This window comes from Oxyura jamaicensis, chromosome 4 (genome assembly GCF_011077185.1).
Source record: "Oxyura jamaicensis isolate SHBP4307 breed ruddy duck chromosome 4, BPBGC_Ojam_1.0, whole genome shotgun sequence".
NCBI lineage: Eukaryota > Metazoa > Chordata > Aves > Anseriformes > Anatidae > Oxyura > Oxyura jamaicensis.
The window spans coordinates 95,863,166-95,883,512 of record NC_048896.1 but is presented as its reverse complement, the minus strand read 5'-3'; the positions used below and the strand labels follow the sequence as shown (position 1 = coordinate 95,883,512).

Genomic DNA, 20,347 nt, shown 5'->3' with positions numbered 1-20,347 from the left:
CCTGATGCCCCCCCCATCCCTCTGCCCCCCCCGTTGCCAGGCAACCCAGCGGCGCGCTCCCAGCATGCCCCGCGCGGCCCCCGTTGCCATGGCGACGCGGCGGGCGCCATGGCGGCCTTAGGCCCGGCGGCGGGCGATGGCGGGCTGCGGGCGCTGTACCGCTGGGTGGACGCCGTGCCGCTGTCCCGGCCCCGCAGGAACATCGCCCGAGACTTCAGCGACGGCGGTGCGAGAGGCTTCGGGCCTCCAGGGAGCCGGACGGAGGCCTGGGGGGAGCTAGGCCGTGGTTGTAGGCCAGGCCCGGGCCCAGTGTGGGGCCAGGCCCTGCATCCCGCCCGTGTCCCACAGCCTCTCCTCCTCTTCCTCCCCCAGTGCTGGCAGCCGAGCTGGTGAAGTTCTTCTTCCCTGCCATGGTGCAGCTGCACAGCTACGTGCCCGCCAGCTCCACGCCGCAGAAGCTGGCCAACTGGGGCCACCTCAACAGGTAGCGGGCTGGGGGAGCGCTGCCCCTCGGAGCGGGGCCGTGGGCACTCGCTGCCCTGCCTCCCTGCCCTCCCGCCTGCCGGTTTGGCTCATTTTTTATCTTTTTAGGAAGGTTTTGAGTAAGCTGAACTTCTCTCTCCCGGATGAGGTGATCCGTCAGGTCGTGCAGTGCCGGCCGGGCACGGTGGAGCAGGTGCTGCTGCTGCTGAGGCAGAAGATCGAGGAGAAGCAGAAGCAGAGCAAGGCGGTGCCTGGCCCTGAGCAGGTCAGCGGGGCAGAGCCGGGGCAGGCGTGAGGCAGGCGGCAGGGCTGGCCCGTCACGGCAGCCTTGTGCCACCACGGGAAGCGCCACGGCCCTGCTGGCTCCGCAGCCATGAATTGCAAGGAGCTGCAGTGAGCCGGGGAGGTGAGGGGACGCTCGCTCCGTCATCCTCCTTTGCCACTGCTTGTCACCTCGCTGTGACAGCCCCGGGGAGGAGCAGAAGCGTGTCTGGGCTGGGTCGGGCTTGGCAGGCGTGCTGAGGGCTGAGCAAGCAGCAGCTGCCTCCTCTCCTGCCGCAGCTGAGCCCTCAGCTCACGAGGGTCCTGGTCCTGGTCCTTGCAGTGAGAGGAGGATAACGAGCCTGGGGGCTCGGGGCCAGCAGGGCTGTGTCTGCCAGTGCTCAGGTCAGGGCAGGAATTTCCCGTGGCTGCTCAGGAATTCAGGCAGATCGGTCCCAGCCCTGCCTTCGGGCGGTAGCTCCAGCACCACGCTGCGCTGGGAACCCCCTGCTCTGAGCTGACGTCTGCCACGGGAGCAGCCGGATGGGCTGGGGTGCCCCGTGCCCCCCTTTTCCTGATGGGGGGGGGGGGGCAGGGCTGCCCCACAGCACGGGGGCTGCTTGCAGGCTCCCCCCTGAGGCGAGGAGCCACGGGTGACGGGGTTTTTCTGTGCAGGAGCTGGGCGTGAGGACGGCGCAGGAGGAGGTCGGCTACTTGGAGACGGGTAGGGCTGGTGCGTGGCACCTCGGGGCCCCCCGCTCCTAACCCAGACTCTGCCCTCTGCTCCCTGCCTCCTGCTGGGGGGGGGCAGAGCTGTTTGGGCAGGGCACGTGCTAATTGAGGGAGGAGCTCGTTGGGCTAATTGAGGCTAATTGTGCTCGTAGAGGGAGGTAAGTGATGACAGGACACGTGCAAGCAGCACAGCGTGTGCCAGGGGAGGGTCAGGCGGCACATTAGGGCAAAATTCTTTACCGGGAGGGTGGCCAGGCGCTGGCACAAGTTTCCGAGCGAGGTGCCCAGCGCCTGTCAGCGCTCAGGGGGCGTCTGGGTGATGCCCTCGGTGACGTGCTTTAACTTCTGGTTAGCCCTGGGGTGGCCGGGCAGTCGGAATCGATGATCTTTGTAGGCCGGTCCGACCCAACCGTTCCCTTCTATTTTATCGTGTCCCTATCGCCGTGTTCCACAGGCTGCTCCAAGGTGACGAGCACGGGGCAGGGCTGTGCCCAGGAGTCCCCCGGGGCTGCGGGGTAAGGCTGGTGCCGTGGGGGTGCCGTGCGGGTGCCGTGCGGGTGCCGTGCCCTCCCTGGGGGCTCCCAGCAGGATGGGCTCTGCAGGTCCCCGTGGGGTGCAGGCCCGGAGGGGGACCCCAGGACGTGTTGGGCACGGCCGGGGGCTCAGCCCCATGGGCTGCGGGTGCTGCAGGGGGGCTCAGTCGCTGTCCTGGCGTTCCCTTCGTTGTCCCAGGGGGAACAGGAGCCATCACAGCTACGCCCAGGATCCCTCGGGGGACGCTGCTGCCGTCCACCTGCAGCTGGCAGAGAAGGAGCAGGCGCTGCTGCTGGCCCAGGAGACCGTCCAGGTGAGCGGGACCGGGACCGGGACCGGCTCCCCATGCCCCCTGAGCCAGTCCTGCAGCGGTGTCACCCTCCCAAACGGGCATTTGCTCAGTGCTGTCAGCCTCCCGGGCCACCCTCGGGCACGTCCCGGCCTGGAGGTGGCCCCGCTGCTGCCCAGATGTCCCACGTCTCCCTCGGGTGCTGCTCTGGCAGCGCCGGGGCAGGGCTGGGCTCCGCACTGTGGTGCTGTGCTGTCACACGAGGGCAGTCATCTCCGACACACCCATCAGTCACACGTCCCTGGTCCCCAGATGCTCTCAACCCTTGATCCTTGTCCTTCCTGGTTCGATGGCCGAGGTGGTGCTGGGCAGGCCTCAGCGGTGCTGCCCCGCGGCCTCTGGAGTGCCCCGGGGCTGGGGGCGGGCTGGGGGCGTCCTATTGCAGCCCCTGGCAGCAGTGACCTTCGCTCAACGCTGTGGGGGGGGCGGCGCCTCGGTCAGAACTGCCTAAAACCCAGCCTTTTCTGCTGGAAAACACCAAAAAGTAACATTTGGACAGAGGGGAAGTTGTCACTGCTGCCCGTGGGGACCAGGGCCCTGCTGGGGGGGTCGCTGCTCGACGTGGGAGCAGGAGCTGGGTCCCGGTGCTGCCCTGCCTCAGTTTCCCCCATTGCTAAGGGGGTCAGGGGCTGCTCAGTGCTTCACCAGCCTGCCCCCCGCACCCAGCCCGTGTCCCCGCTCCCGGTGCCCCCCCGGGGCTGGGGGCAGAGCTGAGGGCAGGTCCCGCTCAGCTCCTGCAGCTGAAGGTGCGGAGGCTGGAGCAGCTGCTGCGCCTCAAGGACACGCGCATCGACGACCTCAGCCGGCGCCTGCAGCAGGCGCAGCGCCAGCACCAGTGAGCGGCAGAGCCCCGGCGGCACCGCGGCCACGGCCCCGCCACCGCGGCTGGCACCCGGTGCCTCCCGGTGCCTCCCGGTTGTCAGGAGGGAGGCAGGAGCAGAATTACAGCCCCGTTCCCACCCCGGACCGTGCCTCCTCGTCCGTGCCTCGGCAATGAAAATCCGGTGTTTGCTCCTCCGAGGAGCGCGGGGGCAGAGGGGGGGGTCCTGGTTAATCCCCGGAGGGGGGGGGGGTCCCGCTAACCCCTGGGGGGGGGGGGCTGCCGGTTAATCCCTTTGTGGAGCCGTTTCCGTGACGTCCCAGCGGGCTCGGCCCCAGGCTCACGGCACACACCCGGTGTCCCCCGGGGCCGTGCCGTGCCGGCTGTCACGCACCGCTGGAAGCCGGGACTCGGCCGGTTCCGGAGCAGCCCCCGGGGACGGAGCCGCGGGGCCGGGGCCGTGCTCCCCCGGGCCACCTCCGGGGCTGTCCCGTGCCCTCCCCGCTGCCACCCTCCCGGCTCCGCTGGGAGCCGGGCCCGGTCCCCCCCTTTCCCTGCCCCCCCCGCCCGTCCCGGTCCGGTCCCGCGGGGCTCAGGGAGGGGAGGGGGCACCGGGGGGAGGCGTCCCTATGGCAACCGCGTCTCGCGGGGCGGGGCTAGCCCGGCCCCCCGCCACTGAAGCTCCGCCCACCCTCTCCCCATTGGCTGCCGTCTACCTTCGCCACGCCCCCTCCAGCGACAGGCCCGCCCCTTGGAGACGACCCCGCCGGCGGGCCGCGTAGGAACCGGAGCCAATGGGAGTGGCGGTGGGGGGCGAGACCCCGGAGCGGGCGGGCCAATGGGAGCGGCGGGGGTGTGTCCGAGCCGCGGGCTGACCAATAGGAGGGCGGGGGGCGTGTCCCGGTAGTGGGAAGCGGGCAGCGCCCGGGACGCGGCGGTGAGCGGGGTCGGGGGTACGGGACCGGGGGGGGACTGGCAGCGTGCGGGGGGCTCGGGGCTCGCTTCCCGCCGTGTGCGGGGCTTCCTGCCCGTGCGTGGTTTTTAATTTGTATTTCTCGTTTTTAATTAATTAATTTATTTTTATTATTATTTGTTAACGTTTTCCGTTTTTAACGTTTCCGCCGGGTTTTCGCCTGATTTCCGCGCTCCGTTCCCACGCCCTCCCCTCGAGCTCCCGGTGCTCGCCGCCAGCCCCACCCACACGCTCCCCCCCTGCCCCCCCCCCCCCCCCCCATCCTGGGCCGGTACCGGGGGGGCTCCCCCGGGTCGGGACCGGGGTCAGGGTCAGGGCACGGCCCCGGCCCCGGTGCTCCCCTCCCGGGCCTCGTTTCCCCCCTCCCCCGGGGCCGCTCCTGGCCCCGTCCCAGCCGCGGTGACCCCGAGGCCGTGGGACGGCTGCGGGGCCCTGGGGAGCTCCGAGGGGCCGGGACCGGCTTTCCGTGCACCGGGGCCCGCAGGGCCGGGGCCGTGCCCCGGGGCCCGCCACCTTTCCCCCCGGCGCAGCTCTCCCTGCAGCAGCACCGGCGGTTCCCCGGCTTGCTGCCCGCCGCTGATGCCGAGGGGCTGCCGGTGCCCGTGCCCGGGCTCCCCCCCGGCAGCTGCGCCCCCGGTGCTCGCCGGCCCTGCCCGCTCCTTACCGATCCCCTTCTCCCCCTCCCAGCTCCGGCGGCGCCCCTCGGAGCATGGCCTCGCGCTGCCGCCCGTGAAGCTCGGCGCAAGGACGACGGACGGCGGCGGGGACACATGGCTGCGGCTGACAAGGGTGAGTCCCCGGCGGCCCCCCCGGTGCCCTAGCCACGAGGTTCGGTGCCGCTCGCTTCGGGGGTCCCCCACCCGTGTCCGTGGGGGGGGGTCCCCGTGCCGTGGGCTGCACGGAGCTGCCTGCCTTGCCCTTGCAGCAGGGGCTGGGGGGGGGGTGGGCGATGTGCTGCTGCTGCTTTTTGGCTGTGAGCACGTCCCGTGGGTGCTCCCGGTCCCACGGGGCTGGGACCCGGCCGCGTGCTCGGTGCGGGGTCGGGGGAGGTGACCCGGGAAGGCTGCAGCGCTCCCTGCCCTGCGCCGCCCAGACAAAGCCCTCGGAGCTCTTTGTGCTCCTCTCAGCCCTGCTTTCATCTCTGCGTGGCTGCGGCTCTGCGCCCCCGATCCCCGCGTCCCCTTCCCGTGGTGAGCGAGGTCGTGGGACGGCTCCGTCCCGGGTCGCTCAGCACCCCAGGGACCCTTCCTCCCGCGGTGAAGCCTTGTCCGGGCTGCTCTCGCAGCTGAACCAGGTGGGCACGGCGCCAGGGTCCTCTGCCCCACGTGCTGTCGTCACCTGTGGCTCTCCTGGCACCGGTGGCGGTCCCGTGGCTGCAGTGCCGAAGGGCAGGCCGCCCGCTGCCTTGTTTCCCTCGGGGCTGCCCCCTGGTGCTCCTAGCCCTGCCTGCTGGGGGACAACGGGGACCCTTCCCTCAGGACCCCCTGACAAAAGGTGGCATTTGCTGCCGGGCACCTGACTGTCCCTGACACGGGTGGGCAGGGGGAGCCCAGCACCGGGGCTGGCTGCTGGCACGCTGACCCCCGGGGAGGGGTCCGGGGACCCCCCTGCCGCTGCGGTGGGCTCGGTGCAGTCCCCTACCCACGGGATAACCCAAAACAGCCCTGGGGGGTTTCGCACCCTGCCCAAGGCTGACTCACGCAGCTGCCGGAGCAGGAGAGGCTGTCGGCGTCGCTGCCTGGGTGTGTGCAGGACGCGCAGTGGGGTTGTGCCCCTAATTGCATTTCTGGGGTTGCCAGCGGGGGTTGGGGCTCTGCCCAGGGCTTTCTGGGGCAGTGGGGACGGGCCCGGGGACAGCGCTCAGGGCGGGTGGCCCCGTCCCTGTCAGACCCCACGGGCAGGATGCGGTGCTGTGCCCTGGTGCCCAGGGACTGCTGAGGCTCCAGCGGCCGGCTGTGACCTCGGCCACGGCTCCCATGGGGCCGTTTGGGGGGCTCTGTCCTGCCCGGTGTGCTCGGCTCACCCGAAGCCGTGCGTCCCCGGGGGACACCGGAGTTCGGGCGGGGACAGCCCCGTCCCACGGCCCCGCACCCGCAGGCCCGCTGCCTCCTGCGCGCCGAGGAGCGTTTCCCTGCCAAGCTGTTCCTGCCGAACAATGCTGAGTTATTAAATCTCTTGCATCTCAGTAAATCAGAGCCTGCCGAGGCACAAAGAGCCTTTTCTTTAAGAAGGCAGCAATCTGCTCCGTGCCTGCTGCCAGATGGACGTGCTCGGCGGCTCCGCGGAGGGGGCTGCATCCTGCTGGGTGCCGCGGTGGGGCAGCGCTGCCGCAGCTCCCGGCTCTTTGGGGTTCTGCCCCCCCCAAACGCCTCGGCAATGGGGCTGGGGACCCCCTGTCCCCACACGTTCTCCTGCCCCACGGCTCTGTGCCATCCTGCGCTGGTCACCAGCACCCTGGCTTGTGCCCGGCCCCGCTCCCAGGTCAGCGCCCGGCTGCGGAGCCCGTGCTCCGAGTGCCGCCCCAGTTTGTGCTCCCTGCAGCGGGGTTTCGCCCCTTGTCCCAGCGCAGCCGGCGGCAGGATGGGCCGGCGGGGGTGTTGGTGCTGTTTGCACCCTCTGCAGCTGGGCTTTTACTGCTGAGCACCCAAATGACAGCAGGGAGAAGCGGCTGCCAGTGACATCACCTGCTGGCAGTGCTTCCCCTCGGATCCTCCCCGCTGCGGGCAGCCTGGCCGGGAGGTTTCCTGGGTCACTGGAGCAGGAGGAAGAGGAGGAGGAGGAGGAGTTGTCTTTTCCTGGCAGCCCGCAGACCTCGTTCTGTGAAGGCACAAGCCCCAGGGCGCACGGCGCTGGTCCTGCTGGGTGGCTTGGGGCAGCCGGGGCCAAGGAGGGGAGCAGAAGCCACTCCACCCCTTGGCTTCTTGTCCCCGGGGGCAGCAGGTGACACGCGGGCTCTGTCCTCTCGCCCCGTGCAGGCAGCAAGGCGAAGGCGGGCGGCGTGCGCTTCGCCCCCAGCCAGCCCGCCGAGGGGGCCCCCGGCCACGTCCACTTCGAGGAGAAGCTCCGCGACTCGGCGGTGATGGTGACACAGGAGAAGGACGGACACTTCCTCGTCAAGGTGGGGGCGCGGGGGGCACGTGCTGGGGTGGCTGAGATCTGACACGTGCCCGGGGACCCCCTGGGGACCCCCTGGGGACCTCTCTTCACAGGTGGCTGTGAGGCTCCTCAGGGCACGGCTATGGAGGGGGTGTTTTGGTCCGGATTCACAGAGAGAACCCCCGATTCCTGCCCCGTCGCTGCTGCCTGGTGCCGGCTGTGCTTGCCTGGAACCCCTGGGACGGATCCGACCCCCCAGGGGCCGCGCTCATCCTCAGGCACCTGGCAGCTCTGTGGGGCTGGGGCAGCGCCTCGAGGGGGTGCTCGTGGCTGTGGTGGGCTGAACACGGGGGCTTTTGTGCTGGCCCCCAGCCCTGCGGGTGCTTGCAAGAGGAGGCTTCAACCCTGCAGAAAACGCTCCCCACTTTTCCCTGCTGGTTTGCGGGCGGAGGGGGAGAGGCCGAACCGCAGGGCCTCCGTCCCCAGCCTCCCCCTTGGGGGCTCCTTTCCCCGAGGAACCACGCCGGCGAAGGGCTCTGCAGGTACCCGGGCGCTGCGTGAAGCAGAGCAATTTAAAATTCCCTTTTGAGCTCTGAGTCAGTTATTTGGCTAGGGCGGATGACGGGTTATTGCCCTAAAAATTGCTGCGGATCGCGGAGCGATTGGCGCCCCGTGGGTGGCTGCTGGTGGTTTTCTGCTGCCGGAGCGCGCCGTGCCGCGAGGGCCCCCAGATCCACGCGTGCCCTGCGGATGGGACGCGGGTCCCGAGGCAGAGCAGCCGCAGCCAGCGCTGCTCCTTGGGTGGATTTAGGGTGGGTTTGGGGCTCACCCAGCCCTGGCGTGCTGTGGTGCTTCCCGTGCAGCCCGCCCCACGCCCTCGGAGGCATCTCCCCGCCGGGGGTGAGACGGGCTGGCTGGGGCTGCTCACCCCACGTCTGTCCCTGTCCTGAAAATCCCCGCAGCGTTTGTGGCTGTGCTGTGTCGCAGGGATGTCTCCGAGCTGCTCACGGGCAGGAGTGCCGAGGCGTATGGCTTGTACTTCTTATATTTGTGGGTATATTTATGCCTTATATTATGTAAAAAATGATCTATTTATGTATAGAGGTGGCTGAGGCTCCGGGCCCCGCGGTGGGGCTGCACGTGTGCCTGTCCTGGCTGGATGTGCCCGTGGCAGGGGTCGTATCCTGGTGCCGGGGGGGTTCACAGGGCCGGGGGGCGATGCCTACCCAGAGGATCGCCCCCCAGAGCGGGGAGAGCGACGTGGTGGCGTGGCTCGATGCGGTCACGTTGTCGGCACGGTTGGTGACCACATGCTGTGTGGCTCCCGCCTCACCCCGGGTGAAGAAGAGCCCCTTCTGTCCCCAAAACCCCAACCCAGCCCTCCGTGGGCCGGGCTCTGTCCCCCCCCCGGCCGGGCACAGCCCTCGCTGCCATGCCTTTGCCGTGGGTGCTGTGCCCCAGAGAGGCGCTGTGTGGGTGCCGGCGGCGCTGCCGCCACGTGCCGCTCGCCCTCCTCTGATTCACACGGAAGGTGTGGGCAGCTCCCCCCGCGCCCCCCCGCAGCAATTAGCCCCGCTTCAGCTCCTCGCCTCCCCCTGCCCGTGCCAGGAGCGGGCGGCAGCAGCTGGGGCGCTCGGAGGACCGGGGTCCCCCCCTCTCCTTGGGGTCCCGTTGTTTTGGGGGGCTCTGGTCGGTGCTGGGGGCCATGGGGGGGTCCCTTCCCGAAAGGTGTATCGCTGGGCGTGATGGAAACCAGCCTGCGGGCTGGGAGAGGGCTCTGGTTTTCATCCTGGGGAGGGACAAACGGCGGCTGGAGGCTGCTGGACGCCTCCTGGCTTTCCGCTCCCGCTGCAGGTCTCTGAGCGCCGCTCGGCTTAAACGGGGAAACTTGGCCTGCCGCTCCCGAAACACCCCGGGGCCGGCCTGCACAGCGCCGTTCCCAGAAGTGGTTATTTTCTGCCGCTCGCTTTGTGCAGCTAAAATAAATGTGTTTATTACATTTTCCTGGTTGCTTGGGAAAGCAGCCCCCCCCCCCCCCCCCCCCCCGTGGCTGCTGCCAACCCTGCTCCACCCCCGTGGCGCCTGGGGGCGAGCGCCGGGTGCTGGCGGGTCCCTGCCCCACTGGGGGGGACGTGGGGTGGGGTGGTGGTGGTGGGGACCCCTCGCCGTGCCTTCATCCCTCACGCTGTGACCCGAGCCCTCCTCTCCCCTCGCAGGTGGGCTTCCTGAAGATCCTGCACAAGTACGAGATCACCTTCCTGCTGCCCCCGTCGCAGCGGCTGGGGAAGGACGTCTGCGCCCTGCCCCTCCCCAACCCCAACCTCAGGGTCCTCAGCGTCACCTCGGTGCCCGAAGGTAAGGTCCCCGCGTCCTTACACCGTGTCCTGCGTGCCACCCCCCTCCCCCTGGGGTCCTGCGGGGGGGCTTCTGTCCCCGGGGGGACACCGTCAGGACGGATTCACCTCCCGAGGGCTTAACAGGGACAGGTGGGGGATGTGTGGCGGAGAGGGGGTCCTGCTGTCCCCAGGGTCCCCCGGCACGCTGTGCGCCCACGTGGGTGGCACCCTCGCTGCTTGGGGATGTCCCCGCTGCCCCACTGGGCCGGGGGTGGCAGTTGGTGGCGGGTGCTGGTGCCAAGCGGAGGGTGTGGGACCTCAGCTTCAGAGCTGGGAACGCCTGGGGGGGCTCCGGGGCAGGGGCAGCAGTCCCGGGAGCGTGGGGCCGTGTCCCAGCGCCTGTCCCTCGCCGTGCCGGAGAGCTTTACAGCATGGAGAAGGAATCCGTGTTTCCACGCGCCTCCCGGGAGACGTCTGACCCCGACCCCGCGTGCTTTTGTGGCATTTTAATCCAGGAACCTGCTGAACGGAGTCCAGACGCGCTCTTATTTTTAGCCCTGGCTCTGTCTGCTCTTTCTCCGTGCCGAGGGTCCGCACAGAGAAGCGGCGTGGCCCTGCCCTGCCTCTCCGCCTGATTTCCGTGTCAGAGAGGGAAGGGGAGCAGTATCCCGACGTGATTCTCGGCTGCCCGGGGTTTGTTTTGCTGCAGCTGCAGCAGCTCAGCCTCCTCCCAGCCCTTCCGGAGCTGGGCACGTGGCAGCCCCCGCCTCGTGGCTGCGGGTCTGGGGGGGGGGGCGCTGGCTGCTGCTTCCCCCCCTGCCCGTTTCCTCTCGTGCAGCTTCTCCCGGTCCTGCTAGCTGTGTCCGTCCTTGTGAGGGCCCCTCCGGCCCCACGGCCACTGCTGCCCCTCTTTGAACCCCGTCCCTCCTCTGTTTATCCCCTGCGCGTCGCAGCCCTCCTGTCCCCGCGGTGCCGGGCAGCTGCTGTCCTTCACCCAGGGCTCGGAAAGGTCCCGAAGGTGGGAAGTGGGAGGTGAGGAGCGGCCGTGGGCTTGTGGAGCAGAGCCTGCAGCCTGGGGGACAGGGACAGGGGTGGGGACAGGGACAGGGACCGCTCCGGGAGGTGCTGGGGTCGGTTTGTGTCCCCGGAGGAGGGCGGAGGAGTGCTTATGGCAGCCAGGACGGGCTCTGGTGCTGCGCTGAGCACGTCCAGGGCACAGGTTGGTGCCCAGGCCGGGCGGTTGGGGGTGTGAGCTGCGTCCTGGCTGCGGGCAGGGCTGGGCATCACCACGGGACGTGTCCCGTCCCCGGCAGCGGTGGCAGCCTGCAGGAGCCGGGGGCGCTCAGCCTGGCGCCCGGTGGGGCACGGCCCGGGGTTGGCCACGACAGCAGCCGTGGGTGGCACCAGCGAGGCTTTGATGTGCTGGCACCGAAACAGAGAGGAATCGGCCCCGGGGAGCGCAGCCAGGCGATAACGGGGCTCCTGGCAGGGAGAGGAAAGGTTTTGGCCCCTGCTTCCCCCTCCGGCTGGCAGATAAAGCCTTCGACCTTGTTTTGAGGTGGAGCTGCCCGACAGAGCAGAGCCGGGGAGCTGCACGTGTGCCCCACAGCCTCACGCTGCTGGGTGCCCCCGGTGCCCTGCTCCGGTCACCAGAACGCTCCCGGGCCTTTCCTGGAGGTGTTTGGAGCTCCTGGAGCCCCCCCCGAGCTGGTCCTGCCCCCGCTCCCCTCCTCCTGAGCACGGTGCTGAGGTCCTGAGCCCTGCTCTGGGGTGGGGACGTGGAGGAGAGGGGGGCGGCCTCAGGGACAGGCGCCCACCGCGCTGCTCCCACCGCTGCCTCCTTTCCTCCACCCTCCCGGGCACAGGGGGGGTTCCCCAGCCCTGGTGCTGGGCCCCTGGTGCTCAGCACCTTTTTATTTCTCCCCCGGCACTGTCGCTGCATCCCCCCAGGGCGTGCAGAGCCGGTGGCCCGGCGCTGTGCCACGTGCTTGCGGCAGGCTCGTGCCCCCGGGGCTGCGCTGCTGCCTTTCTTCTGCTGAGATGCCGCAGGTGTTTATTTTCCTGCCTCCTCCTTCCTTTATATAAGCTTTTTTTTTTTTTTTTTCCCCTCTGGATGGAAAGCAGCCGCCTCCTCTGGCTCTGGCAGCTGTGTCTGGCCCCAGCTCTGCGTCCCCTCTCGAGGTGCAGCCTTCGCCCTTCTCCTGGCTCGCTTTGGGGCCGTGTCCTCGTCCCCCCTGCTCTGCAAAGGGGGCAGGTGCAACGTTTTGGCACGGGCTCCCACGGCAGGAAGGGTTTGGGGTGCCCGGCTGAGGGGAGGCGGCGGCCTGGGGCACGGCACGGCCGCCCACCCGTGGCTGTGCACAGGGCAGGGCGCGGGCAGAGCGGTTCCTGGGGGTGGTGGCACGGTGCGTGGTGCTGCTGGGGTTGGGGCCGGGGGCTGCGCTGCCCAGGCACCTTGCTCCAGCACCAGCTCCTGTCTTCCCCCCCCCAAAAAAACTCCTGGCCCAGACCTGGGCTCACAGCGTCCCCTCCCCGTCCCCAGGCTACAGCGTCAAGTGCGAGTACACGGCGCACAAGGAGGGGGTCCTGAAGGAGGAGATGCTCCTCGCCAGCGAGACCGGGGACGGCGCCTGCCTCAAGGTCGTGGTCCAAGCCCGCGTGATGGGTAAGGGCCGCTGTGGGGCCGGGGACGTCTGTCCTGCCTGCCCCAGGGATCCACAGCCTGGTGCTGGATGCGCAGCTCCCCGGGGCCTCGCACAATCCCCTGGGTTTGGGAGCTGCGATCCCTCCCCAGCACAACCCCAAGGGGACGCCTGGCTGCAGTCCCCCTGCTCCCCCCAGCGACTCCCGCTTCCAGCCGCCGCTCTCCCCCTGGTGGAGGCTTCTGAGCCGTGGTCCTAAAGCAGGACGCTTTCCACCCAAAAATCCCGGGGCTGGGGGACATCGCGGGGGGACCTCCCTGGCACAGCGGCCGGGTGGGAGGGTGGCAGTGGCCGCTTCAAGCCCCAGCATCTCCCCGCTCCCCTGCACGCCCCCGGTTTCTTCCCCACGGGGCTGCCAGCGGGTGCTTGCTTCAGGCAGCAGCTCCGTGGGGCTGCAGGGCTTGTGCTGGACCCGCTGTCCCCTCTGTGGCCAGCCCCGTGTCCCCACGCGGTGTCCCAGTTCCTTAACCCCTAACCCCTGCCCTGTGCCTTGCAGCACCCTGGGGCTGAGCTCCTCCTGCTCAGCACCCCTGGGGCTGTGACTGCAGCGGTGACCCGGGGACGGGGCGCGGTGTCCCTGCGCTTCCCAGCCCCGCGGGTGACCGCGTTCCCCGTGGGAGGACAGGCACCGCTGAGCCTCAGCACGTCCCAGAAGGGCTCCGCAAGGGGCAGAGGCCGTGCACGCGGCGCGGGAGCCAGCCGGGGTGTCGCAGAAGGTGCAAGGCCGGCGTCTGTGCCCCCGTTCCCACTGTCCCCTCCTGTCTCGCAGACCGGCACCACGGCACGCCGATGCTCCTGGACGGGGTGCGCTGCGTCGGAGCGGAGCTGGAGTACGACTCGGAGCAGAGCGACTGGCACGGCTTCGACTAGCCCCCAGCCTGCCTTCTCCCCACGTTTAACACTGAAAAAGCAAACCTCCCCCTTCCCCGGCAGGGCCCCGGCCCTCCTGCTGCCACGGAGCTGGTGGCTGCCGCTGCTCCCCTCTGCCCGCTGAGCCGGGGCTGCTGCGTCCACACCCGCCGCCTGCCTCTGCTGCCCCCAGCTCGGGGCGGGGGCGTCCCCCCAAAACCCCCAGAGGCTCCTGGAGTGCCCCAGCAGCTCCTGCCGTGGATGGGGCTGGGGTGGGGAAGGGTCTCCCCTGCTGCCCCACTGCTGCTTTCCCCCTCGCTTTTCTCCCACCCCGTCCTCCCCAGGAGGGGACGTTTGGGGGCTTGAAGGGGGGGGCAGACCCTGAGCTGGCCCCCCCAGCTTAAATTTTGCCTCCTGGGGGCTGGGGCAGGATCTGGCCCTATGCTGGAGGGCTCTGGTGCCTGTGCCCCCTCGCCCACCCCTGTCCACGTCGTCCCGTTTTGCTGTTTTCTTTCCTTTGCTGGCCCGTGGTGCAAGGACTGGGAGCAGTGGTTCCGGCCCGACAGCAACAGGAGGCGTTACGTGCCTGAGTATATAAATATATAGATACCTGTGTACATGGCTCTGCGTGGGGGGGGATAAGTACAAAAAAAATCATCTATAGAGGTAAATAATAAATGTCAGGTGGAAACACGCCAGAGCTCAGCTTGTCTGTGTCAAACCCCCCCGGGGCTGCGGGGCTGCCTGCTGCCAGCAGCTCCCTCCCTCCCCCCCCCGCTGCCCCCTCACAGGCAATTTTCTCTGCCAGATGCGATTAAAACCCACGGAGGGGGGGCAGCCCGGCCCTTCCCTGCAGCTTTCAGGCTCCCGGGGGGGCGAGGATGTGTTTGTTGGTGTGTGAGCAGCCGGGGGGTGGTGGGGCGGGGCGGGGGGGGGGCAGCATTTCCAGGCAGCCCCGGGCTGGGTGCTGGGCTCCTTCCCGCACGGTCCGCGTCCCCGGGGCTCAGCGTGGCACCGGCTGTGTCCCCCGGGGTGACGAGCAGGGTGCGAAACCCGGAAATCTGGGGCATGGGAAGCGTGGGTGCTTGCGTCCTCCGTGGGCTCCAGCATGGGGTGGAGCAGCCCGAGACCCCTCCCCGGGTGCCGGGGGCAGTGCTGCCCGCGTGGCCCTGCCGGGGCCATTTATGCTTTCTTAATTTGGATGCCCCCAGCCCGTTTTGTGGGAAAGGCACAGCTTCGGGGCGCCCTGTGAGACGTGGGGCGGCAGCGGCCTCGTGGCACGCTGAGGGGTGAGCGCTTGGGTCCCAGCACCCCAGGGTGCCCCTGAGGCTGGCACCGCACCGAGGCAGCTGCCGGCGTGTCCCCCCCCCGTCCCGATCCCGACCTCCTGGGCGCGTCAGTTGGAGAGGAAATCGATGGTGGCCCGGACCGTCTTGGAGGTGCGCACGTCCATGGCCGTGACCTTGATCTCCGTGTCCCCGAACTGCATGGCGGCGCGGATCTCGCGGCGGGCGCGCGGGGGGCTGCCGGCGTCGCCCAGCTCCGGCAGCTCCAGGCTGATGGTGCCGCACTTGCGCACGCCGGGGTCGGTGATGTAGACCACGTCGTCCGTGGCGCTGCAGTAGATGTTGATGATGGTCTTGCGCTGGCCGGCGCGGGCCGGGCAGTAGCTGCGCTGCACCACCTCGCCCAAGGCCACCGACTGGTCGACGGAGACGAACTTCTCGAAGATGTCCGTGCACCAGTTCTTGCCCTCCTTCACCAGCAGCTTCTCCCGCGGGTGCTTGCCCTCCACGAACTTGTTGAGCACCCCCACGCCGTAGGTCAGGGGGGAGCGCCGCACGCGGACGATGGTGGGGTCGAGGCCGAAGAGCACGGCCCCCTTGAGGATGGTCAGCCCCACGTCCTGGGGGATGACGACGCGGCACACGGGGCCGAAGGCTGCCTGCACGGCGCGCTGCAGCATGGCCGACTCCGCGAAGCCGCCCACCAGGAACAGGAACTTGATGCCTTGCACTTCGGGCTTCTTCAGGAGGGCGTCTGGGGGGGGGAGAGATGGGATTTGGGGCTGGGCGGGGGGCGAGGAGCCCCCCCCGGTGCCGGTGAACGGGGGAGCAGGGTCGGCTCCGGGCAGCGCTCGGTGCTGGGGGGAACCACCGAGGGGCTGCCCATGGGGGCTTTGGGGAGGTGCAGGGGGCGAGTGGGTGCTGAAGGTGCTGGGGGGGAGCAGGGAGCACCCCCCCCCCCCCATCGCAGGCTGTCACCTACCGATGTGCTTGATGATCTGGGTGATGGTGGGCTGGAAGAGCTCGCTCATGGCCTCCGGGGACATGCGCAGCATCCCCTGGGACGACCACTTGACGAAGTTCACGCTGGGGAGGGAGGAGAGGAGGGGGGCTGGTGGGGCTGACCCTCACCTATAGCTCCCCCCAGCACCCTGAGCCCCCCCCCCCCCCAGCCCACGGCCCCCCGGCAGAGCGTTGTGCTCAGCTCCCACCCCTGCTTCCACGGGGGACGCTCCGGAGCCGTGCGCTCCCGGGGGCTGGGGGTGCCCGGCCGCCCCCCGCCCTCGCCGGGCGCTCACTTGCTCTTCTTGAGGGCGGTCTCCACGTTCTGGCCGCGGTGCTTGCGGTAGAAGTCGATGAAGGAGAAGGGCAGGGAGATGTTGAGGGGGCTGGCGCGGGACGGGGCCGCCGCTCGCTTGCGCGCCTCGAAGGCGATGGTCAGGTCCACCCAGGCGGCCGGGCGCTTGGCCTTGAAGGTGGCGATGAAATCCTCCCCGAAGATGTGGCACAGCAGCCGCTCGAAGGCCAGGTCCACCCCCACGGCGCCGTAGGGACCCCCTGGGTGAGGGGGGGGCGGGGGTCAGGCAGCGACCCCAGCCCCATGGCACCGCACGGCCACGGCACGGGGACAGCGGGGTGGGGGGGATGCGGAGGGGAGCCCCCTGCCCGGGGCTGAGCTGGGGACAAGGAGGGGTCCTGCAAGTGGCAGGGGACACGGAATGTCCCCCCCCCCAGCAGGGAGCGTGGCCGTGGGACACCGGCCTTCTGGAAAAAGCCCCCTCTGGATGGGGCACGGCCCTGCCGGGGGTCCTGGGGTGGTGCTGGGGGGCTCGGTGCCGCTCCGCACGTGCGGCGTTCATGGGGACTGAAGGAAATGGAAGAGCCCGAGCGGGGACACGGGGCAGCCCAGCTGGCTCTGTGTCACCCCGTGTCACCCCATATCACCCCATGTCACCCCCTACCACCCCATGTCACCCCATATCACCCCGTGTCACCCCATATCACCCCATGTCACCCCCTACCACCCCATGTCACCCCGTGTCACCCCATATCACCCCATGTCACCCCATGTCACCCCGTGTCACCCCGTGTCACCCCATATCACCCCATGTCACCCCCTACCACCCCATGTCACCCCGTGTCACCCCATATCACCCCATGTCACCCCATACCACCCCATGTCACCCCGTGCCACCCCGTGTCACCCCGTGTCACCCCGTGTGCCCAGGCAGCGCTGGAGGGGCTGCAAGGCGCATCCCGTGGGGACATCGCCGCGGGGGGGCTCGTCCCCAGACCTGAGCCTCAGCCTCACCTTCTGCTCCGCCCCCCCCGTCCCACTCACCCCCCGTCCCCATGTCCCCCTATCCGCCCCCCCGGTCCCCATGTCCCCCCCGTCCCCAATCCGCCCCCCCCCCCCGTGCCGTCCCCGCTCCGCGCTGCCACCAGATGTCGCCGCAGGACCGGCGACACCGCGCCGCGAGGCTGGGGGCGCGGGGGGGGCCCCGCCGTTACCAGCCGGGGTGGGAAGGGGGGGGGCACAGGACGGGGTGCAGCAGGGCACCCCCGTGCCACAGCCCCCAGCACCACCGCCCCCAACCCCCCCGAGCCCCCCCGATCCCTAACCGCCCCCCCCAGCCCTGCTGTCCCCACCTCCCCCCATCCCCAGGGTCCCCCCCCAAAGCCCCCCAGGGCCCTTCCCCGGGCCGGGGGGGGGGGGGTCCGGGGGCTGCCGCCCACCCGAGGCTTTGTACAGCTCCTTCAGGGTCCCCTGCGGCTTCTCGATCTGGTGCACGGTCAGGTCCACGGTGCCGCCGCCGCAGTCCGCCACGATGTACCGGTCACCTGCGGGGGGGCACAGCCATCGGGGGGGTCCCCACGCCGCAGCCACGGGCGGCCTGAACCCCAATGTATTTTTTTATTTTTTTTTTTTGCTTTTTTTTTTTTTTTTCCCCAGATGGAAAAATTTTGGAGGCCCCAAGGGGAAGGACACGGCCGTCGCAGCGTTTGGCCAGGAAGGGGAACCCCAATTTAGGTTAAAGCCCCCCCCCGAAGTCCCCCCCAAAGCCCCCGCTCCTACCCGCCTGCATCTCGGACCACAGCTCCCCGACGCCCGACTCCACCAGGAAGGTGCGGCTGTGGCGGGACCGCCGGAGCTGCTCGCGGGCTGCGGGGGCAACGGGGGGAGGCGTGAGGCCCACCGGGACCCCCACAGCACCCCACGGGACCCCCACAGCACCCCACAGGACCCCTGCAGCACCCCATGGGACCCCCACAGCACCCCACAGGACCCGTGCAGCATCCCACAGGACCCCCGTAGAACCCCACGGGACCCCCTCACCATCCCACAGGACCCCCACAGCACCCCACGGGACCCCACAGCACCCCACGGGACCCTGCAGCATCCCACAGGACCCCCGCAGAACCCCTCGGGACCCCTTCAGCATACCACAGGACCCCCACCACACACCATGGGACCCTACAGCACCCTACAGGACCCCCACAGCACCCCACGGGACCCCCACAGCACCCCACGGGACCCCTGCAGCACCCCACAGGACCCCCACAGCACCTCAGAGGACCCCCACAGCACCCCACGGGACGCCCACAGCACCCCATGGGACCCTGCAGCACCCCGCAGGACCCCCTCAGCATTCCACAGGACCCCCGCAGCACCCCACAGCACCCCTTCAGCACCCCACGGGACCCCCGCGGCTCCGTGGTGCCACCCCTGTGGCTCTCCCCCCGCCACCGCAGCGGGTCCCGGCCGGGTGGGGTTTCCTCTGCTCTGTCCCCTCCCGGGGCCGTCAGGGCGGCCAGGAAGGGCAGGAGCTGTTTGGGAAGGTGCGGCCACCCCGGCCGGCGTTTGGCAGCGGGGCTGGACGCGGCGCAGCCATTCCTGCAGCCCCGGCACCGCGGGTGGCTCGGCACGGAGCAGGAGCAGGGGCCTTGGGGCAGGTGGGGTCAGGTTGCAGGGAGCAGAGGGCAAAGGGGAGCAGCCCACGGCCTCACACTCGCTCCCTGCCTCAGTTTCCCCCATCCCCGTGTGGCACAGCGGGCTGGGGGGGGGTCTCTGAAGGTGGGGACCAGCCCTGCCCCGTCCCTGTGGGGACCAGGGACCCTGCTGGCTTTAGGGATGGGGGGCACCTGTTAAGGACTCACCCACGACACCCACCCAGGGGGGCCGTGGTGAAGCTGGGGGGGCTCGGGACAGGGCTGCCCCCAAACCCGGCTGCTCAGGGGGGCAGGAGGGCACTTGGGGAACATCCCCCGAGCCCCCCCGCAGCCCGGGGCTGCCCACCCTGCGGCGCCCACCCCGTGCCCGGCCCCGCTCACCCTGCCTGAAGCTGGAGTCGATGGCGTGGTCGGGGGGCAGCCCGTTGGGCTGGGGCTTGCAGCTCAGCTCGATCAGCTGGTGCAGCCGGAGCTTCCTGCAGTAAATGGAGGCGGCCTCGGGCTCCAGCGCGATCAGCAGCTGCTCCGGGGTCTCTGGGGACACCAGCCCGGCCTGCGAGGGGACGGGGCATCACGACAGGGACAGGGTATCGCGACAGGGACAGCGTATCGCGACAGGGACAGGGTATTGCGACAGGCAGGGGATCCCCACGGTGGTGCACGGGGAGGATTCTCCACCTGCAGCCCCTGTGCATCGTGCTGGGCTCCGCACCATGCCCGGGTAGCTGCAGGTGGATGAGGCTTGGCCCCCGCAGGAGCAGCTCTCCCTCCCCGACCCCAGCCCTGCAGCGGCACCTTCGTGCCTGGGGGAGCTGCTCCCCGTCCCCAGCCTCGTGCCTGGCTCCGAGATCTGCCCCCGACCACCAGGCTTCAAAGCCCGAGCCCGACGGCCGCGGCACCCGGCCCGCCCCGAGCTCGCCCCCTCGCCTTGTAGGCAGCCTCCCGCATGAACTGCTTGGCCGGCTGCTTCCAGATGGCCGGCACGGTGATCACCCAGCGGATGGCATCCCTCTCCGGCAGCGACGGGCACTGGTCCTTCAGCTCCTGCCGGGCGAGAAGCAGCCGGTGACAGCCTGGTTCCTGCACCAGGGCTGCGGGCGAGGGGCCAGAAGCCGTAGGTGGAGGAGACCAGCACCGCGTGCGCTCCGTCTGGGGAGCGATGCGGCTGCTGGGGGGCAGCCCCACCTGCACGGCGTGCTGCTTGAAGAAGCGCAGCGCGTGGGCAAACACCTCCAGGGCTTGCATTTTCTTCCCGTTGACAGCTTCCAGCTCGGTTTTCATGGTGAGGTCCTGGCCGGGAGAGCAGAGACAGCGAACGGACGGTGCAGGCTGCTGGGACGCGGCTGGGGCAGGGGCTCGGAGCAGCGAGCTGCCAGCCTGCACCCACGGCCAGCCCCTCGTGCGGCACGGCCACGGCCGTTCCCAGCCTCCGGGTCCCCGTGGCAGGCACAGCAGCAGGGCCAGGGCAGCCAGCTGCCTGCCCACGCCGTGGGTTACTGGCACGGCTACGGCTTGTGCTGGGAGCACCGCTCTGCAGCCACCTGCTCCAAAGCAGCTCGGACAGGGGAACAAAAACTCCCCCCCCCGCAATGGGCCATGCTGCACAGTGTAAAACGTGTGAAAAGCAAACAGGGAGCTGGGCGTCCTCTGTGGATGCTGACACAGAGAGGTTTGTTTTGCACCGCCTACAGCCCCCCTGATTTCAGCTCCCCCCCACCCCCCCGAGCCCCTCTCTTTGCAGGAGCGCAGCCTTACGCTGGTGCTGTGGATCTTCATCTTAAACTTCTCAAAGTAGAGCCACTCGCGGGCCTCCTCGGGGTCGAGGTCGTGGTAGTAGTCCCTGGCAGTGTAGCCGAAGCTGTGGAAGCTGCCCTCTGGCGTCAGCAGCAGGCTGGTGGGGGTCTTCTGGTTGGCCACCCCCGGGTCCCCTCCTTCCCATTTCCTGCACACAGCAGCCGGTGGTGCTGAGCCCCCC

At 69.6% G+C, this 20,347-nt stretch overlaps 3 protein-coding genes across 6 annotated transcripts in view; 2 read left to right on the top strand and 1 right to left on the bottom strand.

The window, feature by feature from the left end:
• Positions 1-70: 70 nt before the first annotated feature.
• SPEF1 (sperm flagellar 1) lies at positions 71-17,097 on the top strand. Its single transcript, XM_035325974.1, has 9 exons — positions 71-226; positions 373-484; positions 592-748; positions 1,420-1,468; positions 1,931-1,991; positions 2,209-2,323; positions 3,091-3,201; positions 15,220-15,231; positions 17,087-17,097. The coding sequence occupies exons 1-7, from the start codon at positions 109-111 to the stop codon at positions 3,196-3,198; spliced, it is 720 nt and encodes a 239-aa protein (XP_035181865.1). The 5' UTR covers positions 71-108; the 3' UTR covers positions 3,199-3,201; positions 15,220-15,231; positions 17,087-17,097.
• Positions 3,776-20,347, top strand: part of C4H20orf27 (chromosome 4 C20orf27 homolog) — a 25,806-nt gene continuing 9,234 nt past the window's right edge. Inside the window, exons 1-8 of one of the 4 annotated variants that reach the window (XM_035325976.1) lie at positions 3,778-4,116; positions 4,840-4,941; positions 7,128-7,270; positions 9,465-9,603; positions 12,127-12,249; positions 13,056-13,164; positions 14,265-14,275; positions 16,949-16,961. In XM_035325976.1, coding sequence (XP_035181867.1) covers positions 4,923-4,941; positions 7,128-7,270; positions 9,465-9,603; positions 12,127-12,249; positions 13,056-13,156 — 525 coding nt within the window. In that variant the 5' untranslated portion in view covers positions 3,778-4,116; positions 4,840-4,922 and the 3' untranslated portion in view covers positions 13,157-13,164; positions 14,265-14,275; positions 16,949-16,961. Of the gene's footprint in view, positions 4,117-4,839; positions 4,946-7,127; positions 7,271-9,464; positions 9,604-12,126; positions 12,250-13,055; positions 13,165-14,264; positions 14,285-16,948; positions 16,962-20,347 lie in introns of those variants that run through there. The other 3 variants (XM_035325978.1, XM_035325977.1, XM_035325975.1) reach the window with 3 other exon arrangements.
• Positions 9,839-20,347, bottom strand: part of HSPA12B (heat shock protein family A (Hsp70) member 12B) — a 17,723-nt gene continuing 7,214 nt past the window's right edge. The window contains exons 5-14 of the mRNA XM_035325973.1: positions 20,128-20,314; positions 19,558-19,662; positions 19,300-19,416; positions 18,754-18,925; positions 17,498-17,584; positions 17,158-17,262; positions 15,720-15,978; positions 15,404-15,507; positions 14,528-15,175; positions 9,839-9,854 (exon numbers count right to left, since the gene is read on the bottom strand). Coding sequence (XP_035181864.1) covers positions 14,532-15,175; positions 15,404-15,507; positions 15,720-15,978; positions 17,158-17,262; positions 17,498-17,584; positions 18,754-18,925; positions 19,300-19,416; positions 19,558-19,662; positions 20,128-20,314 — 1,780 coding nt within the window. The 3' untranslated portion in view covers positions 9,839-9,854; positions 14,528-14,531. The remainder of the gene's footprint in view (positions 9,855-14,527; positions 15,176-15,403; positions 15,508-15,719; positions 15,979-17,157; positions 17,263-17,497; positions 17,585-18,753; positions 18,926-19,299; positions 19,417-19,557; positions 19,663-20,127; positions 20,315-20,347) is intronic.

What these genes read in the sequence shown, in the direction of transcription:
- SPEF1 (XM_035325974.1), top strand. Translation starts at nt 109, where the DNA reads ATGGCGGCCTTAGGCCCGGCGGCGGGCGATGGCGGGCTGCGGGCGCTG. An exon ending in AACTGGGGCCACCTCAACAG is followed by an intron (nt 485 to 591) that starts GTAGCGGGCTGG and finishes TTATCTTTTTAG; the next exon opens with GAAGGTTTTGAGTAAGCTGA. An exon ending in TGGCCCAGGAGACCGTCCAG is followed by an intron (nt 2,324 to 3,090) that starts GTGAGCGGGACC and finishes GGTCCCGCTCAG; the next exon opens with CTCCTGCAGCTGAAGGTGCG.